The sequence below is a fragment of the Lycium ferocissimum genome, chromosome 5, assembly GCF_029784015.1.
Source record: "Lycium ferocissimum isolate CSIRO_LF1 chromosome 5, AGI_CSIRO_Lferr_CH_V1, whole genome shotgun sequence".
NCBI lineage: Eukaryota > Viridiplantae > Streptophyta > Magnoliopsida > Solanales > Solanaceae > Lycium > Lycium ferocissimum.
The window spans coordinates 69,357,506-69,378,881 of NC_081346.1; the positions used below are offsets into that span (position 1 = coordinate 69,357,506).

General features: G+C 34.6%; 1 protein-coding gene across 1 annotated transcript; it reads left to right on the forward strand.

Annotated features, from left to right (window-relative positions):
- The first annotated feature begins 20,125 nt into the window (after positions 1 to 20,125).
- LOC132058508 (uncharacterized) lies at positions 20,126 to 21,020 on the forward strand. Its single transcript, XM_059450988.1, has 2 exons — positions 20,126 to 20,425; positions 20,514 to 21,020. Exons 1-2 carry the CDS (start codon positions 20,264 to 20,266, stop codon positions 20,985 to 20,987), a joined length of 636 nt encoding a protein of 211 aa, XP_059306971.1. The 5' UTR covers positions 20,126 to 20,263; the 3' UTR covers positions 20,988 to 21,020.
- Positions 21,021 to 21,376: the final 356 nt, after the last annotated feature.

The window sequence follows — 21,376 nt, forward strand, 5'->3', positions numbered from 1 at the left end:
CAAATGTCTTATACTAGAGCATTGATTGGTCAAATTTATAACTATTTAGAAATTGACGAGGAAGTTGAACAATCTTTACATGACGCCGAGCTCGCGATTGATGCCGAGTTTAGAATTCTTTTTAGTCATTATTCTACTTTGGAAGAAAGTGATACACCCGTTGCTCCACGCCTTACTACTTCTCAAAGTAGCAAAAAGGGCTTGTCGGGTTTGTCGAATTTAAAAGTTTTACATTCACAACCAACTCCTTCTAATAATGCAAACTTTGATGAATAAGACCTTTATTTGATTGACACTAAATGTGGATATCAACCAACTAGATGATTTGGACGTCTTAGCATGGTGGAAGAAATACAAGGTATTGAGTCCCATCACGATACTTTCAAGAAGTTTTTATATGAGTATAAAGGGCTCAAGTGGCTATTTTCTATGAGATGTCCTTACGGTTCAAATATCATCTAGAGCATTGTGGCTTCGAAAGTGCATTTAGCCAAGGAGGACAACAAATTGGAGACCATAGACTTCTCATTATCCATTCACAACCATTTAGCTTGCAAGTACTAGTTTGCATTATCGCGATTGGATTAGATCGGAACGACGCAACCAAAACTCAGAAGCGGTGGAAGGCAAAGAGGAAGAGATTGAAGATTTGATAGCAAGTGGAATAGATCAAATGGAAGACTTTGAAGATATCTCAATGATCGAATATGATATGGCGGATATTAGCCAAATGATTGACACTTTTTGATTTTATTATTCTACTATTTTTTTGCAACTCATGTATTATTTGCAAGTTAAAAAAACTACAACTTGCAAATAAATGTTATCCATGAATGAATAAAATATATGGCTCATTGAGCTTTCTTCTATTTACTTGTGTTCATATTTTTACTTATATTAAGTTAGGAATATACCTAAAATATACTAAGAATATACTTATAATATACATCTACTTAAATTAAAAAATAGAAAGTTATATGCTTGGAAAATAACTAAAATATACTAAGAATATACTTATAATATAAATATACTTAAGTTATAAAATAGGAATTTATAAATTTAGAAAAAACTTAAGTTATAAATAACTTAAATTTCCGGTTTGGACCGGTTAATGGGCTTAGACGTGTTTAAGAATAAGCAAAATATATTTTGTATCAGCTCTCCATGTTGTACTTATTGATGGAAGGGCAATAGATACAACAGGTAGAGCTGATCAACAATAAATCAGTATCTCCTAATTTCATTAGAAAGAGGAGCATTTTCCATGTAAAGGGCAATTTGGGTTCAATAGGTGAAAAGAGAGTATGTCTAACAAAAAAATAACGTTAAGAGAATTGCGGTCCAATAGATGGAAGGAGGGTAAATTTAAAACATTTTCTATACGTTAAGGACATGTTTGATATTCTGTTGCAAATCTTTAAACAAACAATAAAAATCATTACTATAATATAGCGAGAATTTATATTATAAAAATCTTAATATATTAAAATTTGAAGTTCTATTTATAAAAAGTAACATAATTCTTGGCATTCGTATTGCAATCCTGCATCATAATTCTTAGTTTTGAAAAGTGAAATCACCGATAGTCTCTTTCACCTCTATCTTCTTCTTTTTTTCTTTCTCTATCATGAGCTCAACTACTCTTTCCCTTTTATCTTTTTCTTTCTATATCATGAACCAAACAACTTTTGTCTTTCTTCCATTTTCGTTGGGTCTAAATGGAAGAATCTCATTCACCCTATTGTTGGGGTTTCAAGGCTTGAATGGAAAATGCGAAAAGCTACTTTTGGATTGTAACTCTCCCTCTCACTCTATTATTGTCTATATATTCAGAGATCTTACCTCAGATTATATACATTGAAAATCTGAAATTTCTCCTCCTTTGCATTTTTTTTTTTTTTTTTTTTTTTTTTAAGAAAAACAAATATAAGTGTCAAGTATGATTTGCTCCGCCATTTGAGATCGCGGAAGTTCTATAAACTGAAATGTCGCTCTATCCTGGGAGGAATTAATCTGTAAACCTTTCAAGGGATTCAATTCTTTCAGGACACACAAGAAACGTGTGGGGTTCGAAATAATTTTTTATTTGTTTATGTTTTTTTTATTAAACTAACGTTTCCGCTTTCTGATTTTTTGCTTATGAACACAGAATAATAGCAGCTATCACAATCCATTATTTTGTATCTTACTTATAAATTTATTTACTTACAGAAGGTTAATTCAAGGAGACCAAAGAAAGAAAAACAACAACAACAATATACTCAATGTAATTTCACAAATGAGATCCGAGAAGGGTAAGATGTACCAAACCTTACACTAGTAAGATGTACCAAACCTTACACTATCTTTGTGGGTTAAAGAAGCTCTGCTTTTCCATGGATGGTTCTACATCTTCATGAGGATGATCTTAGTTTTAGACAAGCTCACCGAGTAAGTTTAGCCTGCCAGATTTTCTTCTTTATGTTGTTTAATTAGGATGAGAAATGAGTTAAAACTTTTCGACATGCCAGAACAGTTTGAAATGCATTGCTCCCTTGATGGAAATTGATGGAATAACTGCTGTTTTTAAGTCATTCGTTTAGTTCGGACCACCGGTATGTATCCATTTATTTGAACAGTCCTTAATGGTTATTCATGAGAAATGTTATTAAGTTCCCTTCAACTTTTAGAAGCTACTATGAAGACTTTCTTTGAGAACTTGCAAGGCAACTAATTCAAAATCTTGCTGCCCGACTTGATACGTACATGGTATCAGTAATAGTACGTGTTCTTTTTCTAATCTTGCATTAAGAGAAGAAATAAGGAACGTATAGTATCCCACCCTTCTTCCTTGATCTATGCATTCACACCTTTAAAGTAAAGGAGTGGTCAGTAATAACACGATAGGAATTAGCGACAAACACATTATGTAGCTAAACAACAAAATTCGTTGCTAATCCTATTTAGAGACGGAACTAGTGAGAGATTATCAAAAACTTTGTTAGCTAGCAACAAATTAGCGACAAAGTTTATAGCTGTTAAAGGCAGTGCGTCCACCAAACAAAATATAAACGGACTTGGTTGTCTACTAGTTCCCTTATGCAGTGTAGTAACGGAAATAACACAAGATTTTTATGTGGAAAACTCCTTGCTCAAGGGATTAAAAATCACGACCTACTTTCAAGTAGGATTTCAACTCCACTACACCGAGCAAATCAGATTACAACTCTATTGTAAGCTAGGAATTAACTCCTATAGCCCCTCACCCTTACAATAACGCTTATGTAATCTTCACACTTGACTACCCCTAGCCAAGCAAACTAATACACCTTGACTATCTCTAGCCTAGTGTACCACTCAAAGGCACCCTTTGAGAATTTCAACACCGTGACTAACACTAGTCAGCCACACACTAATACAAGCTTTTAGATACCAACAACTAGCTTCCTTTTAGGAAGAGTAGGTTGTATAGATAGCTTCAAGGGGGATCGGATTTAACACTTGAGAGGTGAGGACTTGCATGGTGCAATTTGATTTGTGGAATACTTCTTCACTTCGAGCATAGAGGTGTATATGTGTCACGTGACACCGCTTCGTCTGAAAGTTTTATTAAATATGTATGCAATCGGGAGGCAGAAGAAAAACAACGTTTAAAATAGAATGAAGTGACTCTACGGGACATAAATATCGGCGCAGCTCAGTTGGTCAGGCGCTAGATGTCGCGAGTTCGAAACTCCAGCACAGCTTCATTTACTTGTTTTAAAATTTTTCTCGCCCCTCATATGCAAAAGGTACCTGTCCAGGTTCGAACGGTGGACCTCTAAGTTGTTGACAAAACTGTGAGTCAATCAGTCAAAAGCACTATATGTTAAACATGGCGACAAGCATATATTAGATTGTAAAGGAACGATGCAGCCGCTGCTACTTGCTATTTGTCTCTTTCAAAGTTTTTTTTAGTGAGTTTGGTCCATTTTTTTCAAATTTGTTTTTAAATACATTTTAAAAAATGGAAATTCATCAAGAATTATAGTAATATACGTGAGTTGTGCTTTATTTATATTATATTTTTAAAATATGGCGTAATAGGGTTTTATTTATTTGTTTTCATTTTAAAATGTGACACCACTTACAAAAAATCCTGCGCACACGCCACTGGATAGCTTATTATATCTATGTAACATAGTGCTCCTGTGTTTTACAGCCTTGTAAAGTGATTTTCCCACGACATATTTCATGTTAACATTTAATTCTATTTATTATGTGAAAGCTTGATTGTAATTCATGGGTTTCTCTCTACTGTTAATTGGTACTTATGTGCAGTTTCTTTTGCAGTTGCCCTGCCATTCTCTTTGGTTGAACTTTTGTGATGTATGGATTTAGCTTATATGCAGACGGGGAAGAATTTTTGCACTATCAATGTATTTTTATCGTTTTATTTAAACTTGATGTAGCGGGAGGTTTGACATCGACCCTTACATATTAAAATCCAAAAGGTGAAGACATTTGTGTGTGTGTGTGGGGGGGGGGGGGGGGGGTGAAGGAACCGAACCTCGGCAAAGAGACAATGAATTGGACATGCCCAATTCCATACAAGTGAAATGCAATTGCTTGAAAATGTGGTGTGTGATATACAGTGATAGTTCTACAAGATAAATATTGATTTACCAAGTTATTTACCGGATTTTTTTAGATTCACCAAATTATGATGAATATAAATTGTTGTTGTTGATGTAGGTCATTTTAGTATGATAGTGTAAAAGAATTGTATTATCCTGCCCATCCTGATAGAATAAATTAACTTAGTTCTATTTTAGTCCCATTTTTAAGTATGGGTGCACATAACCCAACTTGAATAGAAGAAATTTTTTCGGTAGAAAGTATGTTACAGTATTTTATAAGTAAAAATTTCTTTTTTTGAGACAACTAAACGTAAAAGCAAAAGGCTACAAAACTAATTAACCTCCCTCTTGTGGAAATTGATATCCTTAATTGACAAAAGAGATTGTGTCTTATTCTCGGAGATAGATATACTTTAGAGTTCCTAAAATTTTCAGAGCAAAATACGGGCCTTTTTCCTTAAAAAAATAAAGAATCTTGTGTTCCAGTAGAAACAATACTCAAGAAAAGCCTTCAATCATTTGGAAAATTAGACATTTTCGATTGGAAGAGATTAAACACAAGCAATATCTGCAGTAGGAAAATCTTTCTAGTGGAACACGTAGCAATAATGTGTCTTACTCTTTTTATGTTGATTCTCGTTTTAATAGATGAATGTTTGAACGCTCTGAAATTATCGTGATTTCCTTAGTTTGAACCTTTCACCTTTTTAGAAGTGAATTTGTACTACTGACATAAGAATTTTCAGTCATTTGCTCTAATCAGCTGAGCTACCTGAGCCACTTTTCAAAAGTTTTTTTCTTCATCAAATAACACCCTGCCTTACTACTTGACCAATAAGGGAAAAGCCCTCCCTCCACATTCAGGTTTTCTATCAGGTTCTACAATCTAATACTCCCCGTATTTCAAAATAAGTGGTGTTTTGCCTTTTTATTTTATTTCAAAATAAGTGGTGTTTCACAAAATCAAGAATGCATTAATTATTTTCTTCCAATTTTACCCTTATTTAATAAGTAAAGTTTTACATAATCAAGAAACCATTAAAAAGCTACACACTTCTTTTTTCAAGGCATTTGATTAAAGTTAAGTGTAAAAACACCTTTTCCTTTCTAGGGTGTGTTCGGTACGGAGGAAAATATTTTCCTGGAAAATGTATTCTTGGAAAAATAAGTGAATTTCTACTTATGTTCTCATGTTCGTTTGGGTAGTGGAAAATAAGTGAATTTCTTACTTATTTTCTCATGTTCGTTTGAGTGGTGGAAAATAAGTGAATTTCTTACTTATTTTCTCATGTTCGTTTGGTTGGTAGAAAATATTTTTCCGAAAATACCCACCCAAGCCCCACCAACTCCACCCCAACCCCACCACCCCATACCACACCAACTCCCACCCCACCGCCTTTTTTTTTTTGAAGTTTTTAATTTTCTTTTCTGGATTTTCTAGACCACCAAATCCCTCTCCCCCCCCCCCACACCCCACCACCCACTCTAAAATTTTTAATTTTTAACCACACAAACTTTCAATTTTTATAATTTTTTTATAAAGGTAAATTAAATATGAAGTAAAAAATTCGAGAGGGGTAGGGGATGCGTGCGGGGAGTGGGTGTAGAGAATAAAAAAAGAAAACTTTTCAAAACTTTTTTAAAAAAATATTTTTTTTGGGTGGTGGGGTGTCGGTGGGGGTGGGGGTGAAAAAAAAAAAAAAAAAAGAAACTTTTAAAACATTCTTTGAGAAAAAAAAAAAAGAATTTTTTTTTGGGGGGGGGGGGGGAGGGGGGGGAGGGATGGGGTGTAGAGTGGGGGTGGGTTCCGGGGTGCGGGGGGGGGTGCATGGGTTGCGGGAGTGGTTGAGGTTTGGTGATTGGGGGTTGGGTTGGGTGGGTGGTGCATGTGTTGCGGGAGTCGTTGGGGTTTGGTAGTTGGGGGGGGGGAGGGGAGGAGGTGGGGGTTGGTGAAATGTCACTTATGGGATTATTTTCCCTACTTTGATTAGGGAAGTGATTTTCCCCATTTTAAGGAACTTGTTTTCCTAAGGTAAATATTTTTCAAATTTTTTCATCAAATGAACATGAGAAAATTGGAAAACATTTTACGGAAAATGTTTTCCTCCATACCGAACACACCCTACTAGTGAGTATTTTCTTAAGGGTTGTACCCAAGTTAAAAACACCACTTATTATGAAATTGAGGGGTATAAGTTCGACTCATCATACGAAAGCATTTACAATATAAAATTTTGATTTGTTCCGGCGACATGAATGTTTTAGCATGTTGAAACTTCTTGGGCAAAGTCAAAATCTACATATAGTAAGTAAATATTAGCTAGGTTGGCAAAGACTCTGTATTAGTTAACCAATGAAATTAAGTTTTTTTTCTTAATTGAATTATCGTGGTCCCAAATAGATTCTAACGTTTGTAATCATACATAGGGTCTAAACATAACTAAGCAAAAACCTGAGCGCGATAATTCTGATTTTCGTTTACATAATATGTGAGGAAAATAAATAGAGAAATATAAATGGGACACATTGAGCTAAATATGATATATGTTATGTCAAGACGGAATAGTATTACAATTAACCGCTTATTTATTACACAAACGACTCGACCCCAGTGAGTCCTAGTGCCCGAGGGGCACCCATACGCGCTCTTTAACCGTTTCGGCATACGGACGACTTATACATCTATAACTATCAAACGTGGCTCCAAACGGACGCATACAAACACATATACGTCACATAATATACATAACATGTCAAAGCATATATACACGCGGCGGAATAAGGTCGGATAATGGACCGCCCAAACATAACTCACACGTCGCATCCGAACAAAAAACGTACATAACCCACATCTATGTCTACGGACCTCTATCTGTAATACCGTGCCACAACAAACATAAACATATACACCGAGAGAGTATATACCCAAAATATCGGCTCCGGGGAGCACTCCAAACGACGAATGGAAATCCTACACGGTGGATCACCAAAACGTGTGTCCGTACTGCGGGCATGAAACACGGCCCCTCGAGAAGATATAGTAACAAATCGAGTCATGATCGAACAGATAAAAATAAACATAATAACCGAAATCTTAAAATGCCGTCATCCGTGTGGAACAAAACAATTATAATAATCGAACACCAACACGCTTACTCACCCGAAATATAGATTATACATATACATACCGAAGCACATCATAACATCATACCTTATCATATGAGGCCATTAACCGATGTGATTCGCTAAACCAATGTGTTTTTTGCCTAAACCAATGTGGGATTTGCCTAAACCAATGTGGAATTTTTGCGTCATCATTGGGTTTGCCCATCGTACCGGGTTTGCCCCCCATCACCGGGTTTGCCCCACCATTGGGTTTGTTCCGAAACCAACCGATCATATTTCCGAATCCATATACATAACATACAACATAGCATACATACACGTAGCAAGTTATCATAAAGCCAATATATACGCATCGGTAAATCGTACCATCATATATGTTTCGGAATGCACATCATATTTCGTATACAACATTAGCGAAAACATAACCGGTTGGACTTGGCGAAAAATGTAACCACGGGAATATACGAACGTGAGTAACCAAAAGAGTTCAAAACGATTTCAAAGACTTAATATGTTAATCACAACGAACCGTCATTTATAAGCCAAAACAAAATCAAATCGGATTTTCTTTCGAATGTCACTCGGAACATCTGACCAAAATCATATATAAGATCATTGTCATAAATCCAAAGGATAAGTAACATAGTCATATTTGAAATCGGAATAATAATACAAATTCTCTTTCAAAAGTTGTGAAATTATATAAAGGAACGTCGCGGGACCCGCGGACGGGCGTACATAGCCTATGGAAAACATACTAACATCATACAACCTCCTACGAAATCTCAAGGCAATCCGAGCTTTTTTCGTGACCGTTTGTAGTTTCGCGTTAAAGAATAAACTTTTAGAAACCAAACTTTCATGCAACCTTTACACTTCAAGAATTCCAAGAACATAGGATCAATATTTCATAACATCAACGTATGATTATCAAGAAACAAATGCGTATCATAGACATGCTCGGATTGCGAGAGTAGAGTTTTCTCGAAGTTCGTGTCATAGCCTATTTTTAACTAAGGCATGCCAAAGAAAGAATGTTACTTTACATACCTCAAACGCTCTCTCAATATAATCCAAACTCAAGATCCATATCTCGGGCTGCCCAAGGTCTACAAATAAGCCACAATATGCCAAACATTAGATATAGCCATTTTTGGGCATTAAATTCCAATTAAATTCTACCGCTTATAGGCCACCCCGAGAATTTATTCAATCAACAACAACAACAACAACAACCAACCTAGCAATATCAAAAACCAATCCGGAAGGCAATACAACAATAATAACTCTCCTTTCCATCATTCAACAACATTCACAAATTCAATTCAACGAAGCCTTCAAGCCAACATCGATACTTATACATTCAAATATTAACCCGAACCCATACCAACCATATTTAAAGACATTCTAAGCAATTCATACAACATTTCAAACAATCCAACAATTTCTCCAAGCTACCCGAATTCACCAAACTGAGAACCTCACTTTACACATTCCTCATTTTCAAATCATGATTTGCATCCACAATTCACATTCTACAATGCTATTCTCATCAACATACAAATTACATTAAATATACAATAACCTCCAAATCTTACAACATCAATTTGAGTCATTCAACATTCATTTCCAACATAGAATTCATAGCAAAAAACACTCGACATTAATGCGTTCTTTGTCATAATCCATGATCATTTTCGGCCAACACACAACATATATACATATGGAAATTCTCATTCATTCTTCACCCTACAATGATCATAACATACTAACTAGACCTTAATTCATCACTCAAACATAACAGAACACACACACACTTCACACGCCCAACCTCCTACATATGGCCTCAACTTCAACATACTTTATTTCATGATTTTCATCCATATTAACATACTACAACATACATACAACCTTTATAACACATAAAACATATTCAATTCTTACCTTTCCTCTTCAATTCACAATAGGCTAGTTTCCAAAGATGAAAACATTGATCGCTCCAGACACTTCCAATTAACCTCAAAATTCACATCATCAAAATAATTTTAGAAGAGCTAGAAATGGACTTGATTTTTCTTGTTCTTAAAAGAACAAGCTTGTTGTTTCTTCAACTTCCTTGTTTTTTTTCTAAGTGTGGTGAATGAATGAATGAAGTAGTGGTCATCCTTTACTAATGCAAGACTTTTATAAATGTCCCTTGGCCCACACCATGTGTGTTGGTGCAATTAAAATTGAACACAAAATGGGTGGGCCAACCATCACACTTACGGCCACACATGGAAAATGGATGATTTCCATCTTCCAATTATATCACTTTTGGTCCCAAATTTTCCTAATTGTTCCATAGCCAACAAATTCATGAACAACTTATGTCTCAAAATAAAATCGAAGGTCAAAAGTCTCGACTTTGTATCTCGAAATGGTTTGGTCCCTAACTTACCATAGTTAATCCGAGTTGTCCCAACGTACAAAAATACGGGATATAACAACAACACTGAGAAAAAAGAGACAACAAGAGGTACAAATACAAAATGAATCCACATACATAAATCCCATCTTATTCTTCTCCTCATCATTAATGCATGATACCAAACTGTGCAGTTGTCATATTTGATTCCATCATACTTACTGCCCTGCATCACAAAAAATCAGTGCAAATCAACATACACAGCGGAGGAAGATAACAAGAAAGGCTCGAAACAACAAAATCTAACTTAATACTGAAACAACAAAATGTAATCATTGAGTAGCAAATTAACCTGTTCACATTAACACAGTGGAGGAAAATAACAAGAAAGGCTTGAAACAACAAAATCTAACTTAGTACTGAAACAACAAAATCTAACTTAAACAACATGAAATTACCCTACCGAAAACATGAAATTACCCTTCCGAAAACATGAAATTCCCTTATTGAAAACACGAAACTCCCCTACTAATATATGTAATTTCGCACTATTGGTTGACCTACAATGAGGGCTTCACAGATATGACAATGATTAGGCTGGTTGACAAAGTTTTGGATGTCAAGTATTAGCATGATAACCAGAATATATGAGGAAGTTTAACGGTTTGGATCTCAAACATGTCCAGAAGAGGAAATGCACAGCAATCGGGCCACACCGGAGTTACCAATGGTACCCAGTTGGCATTAACTGGAGTCCTCTGATTAAATGGAATTGGTTGATGGATCTGGTATTAGAGAAACTGAAACAACAATTTTCCTTTCTATAGGTATTTCCTCTAAGCATGTGTGACAGAATGAGAAGGCATTTCCAAGTTGCATTGGCCATGTATGGGATGCCTCAAGCATGATATAGGAAAACATACATTCACCCCATCTTCGAACTGATAATAGCAGACCATACACATTTCTTCCTTCAACCAGTTGAAGAAAGCCATCGAAGGAGAGAAAGGGAGAGAAACGAAGGAAATAGGGAGAAGCTCATAAAGGAAGGTAAAAATGGGATGACATATAGGGGTGTTCACCGTTTGGTTAAGAACCGATTCAAACCACAAATCGAACCAAACCGATTAACTAAATCGATAGTTTTTTGGTTTTGGTTTGGTTTGGGCTTGAATTTTAAAAAACCGACTATATTTGATTTGATTTCGTTTTAATAAAAACAAATCGAAAAAAAAAAACGAATCAAACCGACCAAATAATATACACAATTTTTACAATTACTAGTAAGTATATCGATGATAAAAATAATAGACCACATGAGGAACACTGTTTTAAAGTATTTTTGTGATTTTTCTTAAGGTGAGATATATGATGGTATGTCATCACTAGATACATAATTTAGAGTGTTTCATTTTTCTGATTTTTTGTCTATATATATTATTGTTTTATTAAAATACAAAATGTTAGATAAATAAAATTAAAATTATATAGATAAATGAAAGAAGAATTGAAAGAGAATTAATTGTGATGGATCTTATACCTATATTAATTAACTATATATGTCCTGGTCTAACTATATATGACGATAATAGTAGAGCAGAAAACCATAAATTAAATAACAATATATTAATCTTGATAAATAATTTTAAGTACTTTGTTTATTTTTTCATCATCTTGTTAATCTCTATTAGGCTAATGAATTTTACACCTTAAGTCAGCATTCAACAACTCTTTTCTGATTTGTTCAAATGGCTCAAAATAACACTCAATTCAAATGGACTCGTGAGGAAGAAATGACGCTCAAGAGAGGTCATCTGCTGTATGAAAACAATCAACGCAAATGGAATTTGTTGCTCAGAGATCCCAAGTTTTCCATTTTCAAAGGCCGACTTACCCCTAGACAAATGTCAGATAAGTTGGGAGCACTAAGAAAAAGGGAAGGCAGTCTGTTTCCTATCTTAAATGATCAAGCGGTTGTGCCAGGAAATGAGCTTGTGACAGCCAATGAGAATGAGGCAGACTCTGTTGCGGCAGCCAGTGATGATTGCGAGAATCAGGCAGGCACTGTTGTGGCTGCGACTGCTCACCGTGAGAATGAGCCAGGCACGATGCAAGTCAATGAGTTTGTGACTGCTCACCGTGAGGTAGTGAGCACTGAAATAACTGCAAGTTTAGCTTTGATGGAGAATCAGTCACGTGATGACATTGCTGATCAAGTATCTAATACAATTGATGGTGTTGTTTTTGCGTTGAAGGCTGCTGATGAAGTTATAGAGAGAGTTGGTAACAATGCTAAAAAAGTTATCGGAATTTGCAAAAACGTCGAGTTTGAAGTGAACACTTTTGGTGCATAAGGTGGTAGTCTTTGTTTATTCTCTGGTTTATTTTGTTCTGATGACATTGTTTAGTGTTTTGTTTTGATGACATTGGCTGTATTTTGTTTTGATGAGAGCATCTTGGGTAAGTAAATTTTCCTAGACCAAAAAAAAAAAAAAAAAAAACTTTACACCTTAAGCCCGTTTTTTAAAAGATATTCATAAATTCAAACTCATTTATTCAAAGAAACAACTATGAGATTTACCTAAATAAAGTTGTATTTCTTATAAATTTTATTCACTTGATTAAAGCTTATAGATCTTGAGATATTTTCTCCATAACCCAAGAAAAGTATAGCTCACACAATAAAAGGGTAATAACTACTAATAAGTTGAAAAAGATGGAAAAGTCTTTCCTAGTCGCAAAGGGAAAAATTGAAGAGAGAAATACCATTAAGTTTCTTAAAAATCGAAAAATGATTCAAACTGAACCGAACCGACAACAACTAAACCGATGAATATGTATTATGCTTGGTTTTGTGGTTTTAATAATTAAAAAACCGACTAAATTGATTTTGTTTTGGTTCTAACCAAAACCGACCCAAACCGACCCCATGAACACCCCTAGGACTGACATATATATGATTTTAGGGGAGTAGATGGTTAGAGCTGTAAAAGAAAAAGGTAAGATTGGCTATCACTAAAATAAATTCATCAAATTAGCTAAAAAGAATTATTCTCATTGATTCACGATGATAATATCATAATGTAGAATTTTTAATTTATACAAATTTATTAACTACTGAATGTGGGTAACAAAGTGGAAAAAAGGAAGAAGAAAAAGAAGGAAAACTTAAGAGGGGCGGTGCGGATGTAAACAAAATTTTGACTGAGCCCATCTCCAAGCATGAGATGGAGATAACACCTCACATGCAATATATGTCCACAAGAAAGGTGAATAGTTTGGATTTCAAACATGTCCAGAAGAGGGTATGCACAGCAACCGGACCACGCCTGAGTTACCAATGGTACCCAGTTAGCATTAACGGGAGTCCTCTGATTAACTGGAATCGATTGATGGGGTCCGGTAGGGGAGCATCTGAAAATGCAGTTTTCCTGGAATAGGTATTTCCTCATAGCATGTGTGACAAAAGTTATAAAGATGAGGAGGCATGCATAGGTCGCAATGGCTATGAATGGGATGGCTCAAGCATGGCATTGGAAAACACACACCAACACAAGTTTCTCCCCTCAACCAGTTGAAGAATGCCATTGAAAGAGAAAAGGAAGAGAAACAAGGAAATAGGGTAAAGGTGACGGAGAAAGGTAATACTAAGGGAAATAGGGTAAAGGTGACGGTGGAAAGGTAATACTAAGGGAAATAGGGTAAAGGTGACGGAGAAGGTAATACTGAGGTGACATTTATAAGATATTAGGGGGAGTGAATGGTTACAGCTATAAAAGGTATTGGGCTAATAATATGACGTGGCTAAAAATTCATTTTATGAACAACCAAGAGATTTGACTCAAGTCATGCCATGTTTTTTTTCTCACTTTTATTCGATTAAATTTCCTATCAGGGTGTATCTAGTATAGCGTACCATGACAAAATACTTTTCTTGATGAAATTATAATTTTAGGTTTACAAAATTGTTTTCTTAAAAAAAAAATATATTTTAAACCAAATAGGTATGAATGCTATGCATAATCGACGAGTGCAAGTAATTCTCCTTTTACTATATATCTTGCAGTTTGTCACTTATTTCAATTTTAAATCGACAATAAAAATTAGTATCAAACTTTAAATTTCTAAGATTGTTGCCAAAACACCACCTGATGATCATGCCGTGTGATCTCTCTTGTTCTACCATTTGTACGAGTTAGCTACCTTAATGTTGACTCTAACTAAACACTTTAGAAAACAATTCTATGAAATAAAGCATTTTTAGCTTATCAGGAGACTTTTCATTTGTCACCGACCTACTTTTACCATTGAAAAGTAGTATTCCCTCCGTCCCAATTTAAGTGTCTTAATTTGATTGGGCACAAATTTATCTTTAATGGTGTGATTTATAATAGTGGTAACAAAACACGGTCATCTGCATTTTTGGCCCTATTTCTAGAGCAAACATGAATTTACTGGGTTGGGATTGGGGTTGGGGTTTTTTTTTTTTTTGGGGGGGGGGGGTGTGTACCGAGCAAGTGTACTATTCTTGACTACCCACTGATGTGTACAACTGTTACATACAGTCGCAGCATTGTTACAGTTATTGCGTACAATAGGTGTTTCAATTGGTTTGTCAATACTTTAAACGGAAAAAAAAAATGTCCAAAAAGAGGGGTTCATGGTTCAAAAAGAGGGTACTTTTAGTATGAGCTCCATTAATAACTACTACTTGTCATTTCGTATATTTATTTTATCTTGCTTTTGTATTTACACCATGCTAATCATATTATACATAGATTTATATTATTTAATTATAATTAATTATGTATTAAATTTCTATTAAATTGATTGTTGGATTAGAATTTTTTATTTTAGTTCATGTCTTAATAGGATTTATAGTAAAAAATTATATAGGAATAGGTTTTTCTATTTTGAGTTAAAGTAGGTTTCATACTATTATAAATAGGGGTGCTGCTAGCTATTTTTTTTTTTAATAAGAAGAGAGAACAAGAGGTATTGTAGAGATTCATAGAGTCTAGCAATAAATTGTCTTCCTTTAAATTGGTATCAGAGCACTTTTTTTCCAACTTCAATGTTTGTTGAAGAGAGAACAATTTGTTGAAGGTCTCTTCAACCTTCAATTTTGTTGAATCACTTTCTCTTCGACCTCCACAATCGTTGGAACACTTTCTCTCCAACATTAAATTTTGTCTTTCTCATCAACCTTGAAATTGGTAATCGTTGGCACTTTCTCTCCGACATTCTAATTTCGTTGATGCGCTTTCTCATCCTTCAATTTGAAGTTGAACTTTCTCTTCAACCTTCACAATCGTAGAACACTCTCTCCAACCTTCCAATTTTGTTGATGCGCTTCGATCTTTCTTCAACCTTTCAATTGTTGATGCACTTTCTCTTCAACCTTCAATTTTGTTTGAATCTCTTCAACCCTTCGAATGCGTTGGATTTCTCCAACATTCCAATGTTGTTGATGCACTTTTCTTCGACACAATCAAGAAAAAAATAATGATGCACTTGTATAAACATTTATATACATTTGTATTATTTAATGATAAATATTTACTCGTATGGGTGTTTAAACAAGAAATAAATTTTTTATAACTAATCAATTTAATAGAAATAAAAATATAAATTATATAATTAATTATAATCAAATAATAATAAATCTATGTATAATATGATTAGTATGGTGTAAATACAAAAGCAAGAGCAAGGAAATAAATGAAATGGCAAGGAGTAGTTATTAATGTATTTGCGTGTCTCTTTCCAGGTGTCACACGCGAGTAAGGGTGTCGAAGTCGGGTCCGGCCGAACCGGCATCCGGCCACCACCGGACCCAAGCCCACTATATGGTGTGGGGTCAAGCTAGGTGGGGTTTGATTCTTCAACCTTGATGGCCCACCAGCGAAGACACCCGCCCGGCACTTCAAATTAAAAAAAAAAAAAAAAAAGATAAGTACTACATTTATTACTAATAATAAGTATTTTAAAAACATTGTATCCCAATAAAATAGGCTTCCATAATTGTGGGATTCTTAAAATTTTTGAAGCAAATATATGAAATATTTATTAATTATTCAAACCATAGTTAGAATCTTACTTTAGTTAATTAAAACTTAACCATTAATTTTAACTCATGTAATGTGTCTATTATTCAAGTAAGAACTTGGGGAAAATGGAGACAATGAAAATGGAGAGAGTCGGATCCGTTAATATTTAATTGCTACTAAATGAAAACTAAAGGCACACTGAGCCTTTGAATTTCTTTTCAAATTTGTGTTATAATTTTTTTTTATAATTTTATTTGCAAGAATAATAATCTGTACGCAGTCAAAATAGAACTATAAATGTAATTGCGTAAAACTAATCCTACACAAGAAGAATCCAAGATAAATTTACGCAAGGAGGGACAAACATTGATCGGTACCCAAAAGCAACAAGACATTATAATAGGCTGACAAAATCGGTGAAATGACAAGCCTGTACGTGAAATAAATCAAATACCCCTTTTAAGTTACTATCTTCGTTGGCTTACACAAGTTCAAAAATATTTCAATAGAATACGGATATAATAATATAAACTATTAGTTATATATATAATAATATATTAATAAAATCTTATTAGTTTCAAATATTTTATATATAATAATAATTAAATATTTTTAGCGTATTGAAATGTCTCCGCCGATGATGGAGAGGTGACAATGCACATGACATTAGGACTTAGGATCAGATGAGATAATTAAATTAAGAACTTTGGTTTAGTATCAAAACTCATGTGCATTGTTCCCATTTAGTTCCCATTTAGATGAGTAGGAAATTTAGAGAAAGAGAGAGTAGGGGAAAGATAATATGGAGAAGAATGAATGGTATTTATAGAATGAAAATAGGGCCAAAGTATAATTTAAGGAACTTGATGGTTAAAATAAAGTTGACAACAACTAGATTTTAAAGTATCAAACTTAATAAATTTTAGTATTAGAATTTTTTTTAAAATAATTAAAATCGGTCCCACCCGCCCACTAACGAAAACCCGGCTCGGCCTTGCGGCCCGGTTAGCCCGAGGTGTAGCCCCTATCCGAGTGGGCTACACCTTTCCCTCTCCAAGCCGTGTCCCCCGGCCCCCGCCCACTTTACGACCCGGCCCCGCCCCCGGCCCCGGCCCCTTGTGGCCCACGTTTAAATAGCCCGACCCGGCCCACTTGACACCCTTACACGCGAGCCTACACTGAACGATGGGCCCCTGACAAATTGGTCATCACCAGCATTTTGTTTGCTGAATTTTTTACCGAAACGGTGTCCTTTGAGGGACAAATTCAACAAATTGTTTTGTCAGAAATTTCCTAACCTAAATGGTGAAAACACATGTTTGGTAGAGCACCTTCAGTGTGCGACTTTCACGTCTAAAAATAAACGGCCCGTTAAATATATTTCACTGAAGGTGCTCTATTACTCATGAGTCTTCAGTGAATATTTTAAATTTTGGAGAAAGGCTTATCCCTCCTAAAGCACCTTCAATATATATTCTAAGATTCAGAGAATCTGAAAAAGTACATTTTTCAGCTGTGATGTGACGATTGAGACAGTTTTTCCAAATCCTAAAGGCTCATACATGTTAAGGCACCTTCTCCATAAATGATCTCTTATGTTCCTTAAGCATTATTTTCCAGCACATATGTTTTAATATACATCTCCAACAAATCAAGATTCATCATTTAATGCACTGTATCAGGTGCTACCATAAAATCTTGCGAAGACTCGTTGTCAAGTATGGAAATTTCAGAATAACGAGCATTACCCTGGACATTGGAAAATGACCATCTACTCGAAATAAAAAGCCTTAACTCGTTCGGATTAGTTTCATTCTAATATGCAAGTTTCTAACTAACCTATCATACTCAACATTTAATGGATGTTTAACAACCGCACGAGTACCACAACTATATCTAACTGTGTCAGATTACATATTATGTTGCCGCCCCAATAACAATGCAACCTTAACACGACGTTTATTTGAATTTTTTAGAAATACTATAACTAACTTTATTGAAATTGACAATCGTAACTCCAAATGTAAATTTTAAAAATTGGATAAGCAATAAATCATTATACCTAATCACCAAATGAAATGTCAATTGATCGTCTAATTTGGCTTACCCTAAAACATAACATAAGAATAAAAGGATGGTCACTTTGCCCCCTCGTTTTTACTCTAATTTTATCTCCTTTATGCACATTTACTTTTTTTGTTTAACCTCATAGTAGTTTCACCAAAAGAACTGGGGGAAAGATAAGCAAGAACAATGAAAATGGAGGGAAAGTTATACAAGAAAAGAGATAAAAGAGATTATGATGTTGAAACTGATTTCATGCTGAAGGCACATAAGAGATCTCACATTTACTTTTTTGTTTCAATTGTGTTGTTTACAAGCTAAAAAATAATGCTAAAGTCACATAAGAGATCGTTTATGGAGAAGGTGCCTTAGCATGTATGATCCTTTAGGATTTGGAAAAGCTACCTCAATCGTCACATCACAATAGGAAAATGTACTTTTTTCAAATTTTATGAATCTTAAAATATACACTGAAAGTGCTTTTGGAGGCATGAGCCTTGCTCCAAAATTTAAACTACTCACTTAAGGCTCATGTATAGTAGAGCACCTTTAGTATAAATAAATTTAACGGGCCGTTTATTTTTAAACATGAAAGTCGCACACTGAAGGTGCTCTACCAGGCATGCGTTTTCACCATTTAGGTTATGAAATTTCTGACAAACCCATTTGTTGGATTTGTCTCTCAAAGGACACCATTTCCGTTACATATGCTCTCCACCATTTCACTTTTCAGCTATTCCATTTCTTGTTGAGAAAGAAATATATATCCAAAGTGAAAAGTAAAATAGTATTTCCTCCGTTCCTAAAAGATTGACATTTTTCGCTTTTTGAAAGTCAAATGGGTTATTTTTTTACTGTAATTTCTCATATGTCTTTTAAAAAATTTTAATTTATTAAATGGTGACTTATAGTAATTGTTACGTAGTTTCCAGATATGTAAATTTTATTTCAAAAATTTTAAAAATTCTATGTTCAAACATACGATCAAAATTAAAAAGTTTGACTCTCGAAAAGCGATGCCAATATTTTTAGGACAGGTGGAATACATAGTAATAATTTATACTCGTTTAACTTTCGTCAATTCTTTTCTTCAACTTCAATATTCGGTGGAATATAATTCGAGACAAAAAGTTTCAAGAAGTTTATTTTTTCGCAATAAAAAAAGGAGATAGATTTAGAATTAAAGTAAGGAATGAGAGAGGTGAAAATAAGAGTGTCGTTTGTAAAATTTATAAAAATAATCGTACAATCCGTAGGCAGGAACGAATTGTAATAATTTATTTCACATACAAACAAAAGTAGGGATAATCAAATTTACCAGAAGAGTCTATGTACTAATAACAAAAAGTTAATTTAACATCAATGAATGTATGCATATTATCTCTAACTCATATTTGCACGATAATAAAATATGGCAAAACGTCTCTACCTTTTCAAGGTAGAGTTAAGATGCGCCTACACTATACCTCTCCAAATTGATTACTCTCCCGTCTCAAAATATTTATCGCATTTTTCATTTATAGGGACATTAAGAAAACATTTATAAGGTTAGCATTTTGACTATTCTATCTCTTAACATATTTCATCGGGGAAAATACATTAAACCCCCCCCCCCCACGTATAGCTAGATTAATTATGACGCACCCAACCTTTGCGGGCGACCTATTACCCCCCCCCCGATCTTAATTTTTTAGTATTTTTAGTGACCTTTTAGCGATGCGGCGTGCGTGACTACACGACCAAGCAGCGCGTGAGGGGCATTTGACCTGTTATTTTTTGCCACGTGTATAAAATATAACGGGAAAAAAACCCGCCCACCCCCCTTCCCCTTTATTTTCTCTTCCTTCTTCTTCATTTTCTAATCTTGACTCCATTTTTGCCAAAGCTTGAAGAAAAAAAAAATTGAAATCTATGCCATGCATACCAGTGGTGAGTAATATTTTCTCCAAACTCATTATTATTCTCATCTTTTATTTATATGTTATATCTTTCACTTAATTTTTTTTCTAGGGTTCTTAATGAAAGAGTTCAAATCGGAGTTGAACAATCTTTGTACTCAAAATGACGATCCAAAGATGAAGCGTCAAGTGCGATGCCAGCACGGAGTATTATTAAAAATGCAGATTTCTTGGTCTCCCAATAATCCCGGAAGAAGATTTTGGACATGCCCATTCTATGGGGTACGATTATAAATATAATTTTTTATGTTGCGTGCCTTATTTACGCCACATTACGGTGTGCCTAACATGAGTTGAATTTATTTTATAGGCTAAGAAATGTAAGTTCTTTGAATGGAGGGATGATCCTATTGATGAAAGGTCTAAGTTTGTTATTCACAAATTGATTAAGAAAATGGAAGAGCAAGCGAAGGAATTGAAGAAGAAAATGGAAGAGCAAACAGTGGAATTGAAGAAGAAAATGGCGGAAGAAGTTGGTTTGACAAATGAAATGGAAGAAGGAGAGTCTTCTTGCATTGATGGAGATATTGGTAATGACAATAGTGAAATGGCCATCGGTAATGAGAATATCACTACAAATGAAGAGATGAAAGTGTTAAAGGTTGAAGAAGAGATGAAAGTGTCAAAGCTTGAAGAAGAGATGAATGTGATGAAGCTTGAACAAGAGAAGAGGGGTAGATGCATTAATATTAACAAGTTTTTGTTTTTGTGTTTCTTTGGTGTTGTTCTTTGGTGTTGTTATTTGGTTTATTGGGTGTTTTTGTACAAGCATTACCAATGTTGATTTCCATAGTAGGATTACATGTTTGTATGTTGAAGGATGTTTAAGTGATTGTTATTCACTTTATGTATGTAAGTTGAAGAAGTTTCTTGTCATGGATGTTCAATTAAAAAGTTGTCTTCATTCAACTTGAGAAGAAAAACCATAGATAAAGATAAAGTTCATAGATATAGATTTCATTGATGATAATTCATAAACTTTACATAATAGGGAGAAACCTAATCTATTTCGATAACTTCCCTCTTGATATTAACAAAGAAGGTTACTTTCTCATTATGTTCACAACCATTAAACCATAAGACGTGTCCCTCCCTTAGAAGGTTTGCATCAATGAAATCCTTCCACCCTTGGTAGAGGCGGGTATGCGCGCCAACCTTATACATCATATTGTA

Excerpts from the sequence above, each read along its gene's own strand:
- LOC132058508 (XM_059450988.1), top strand. The coding sequence starts at position 20,264 with ATGAAAGAGTTCAAATCGGAGTTGAACAATCTTTGTACTCAAAATGAC. Across the intron at positions 20,426-20,513 it reads GGACATGCCCATTCTATGGG|GCTAAGAAATGTAAGTTCTT; the intron begins GTACGATTATAA and ends TTTATTTTATAG.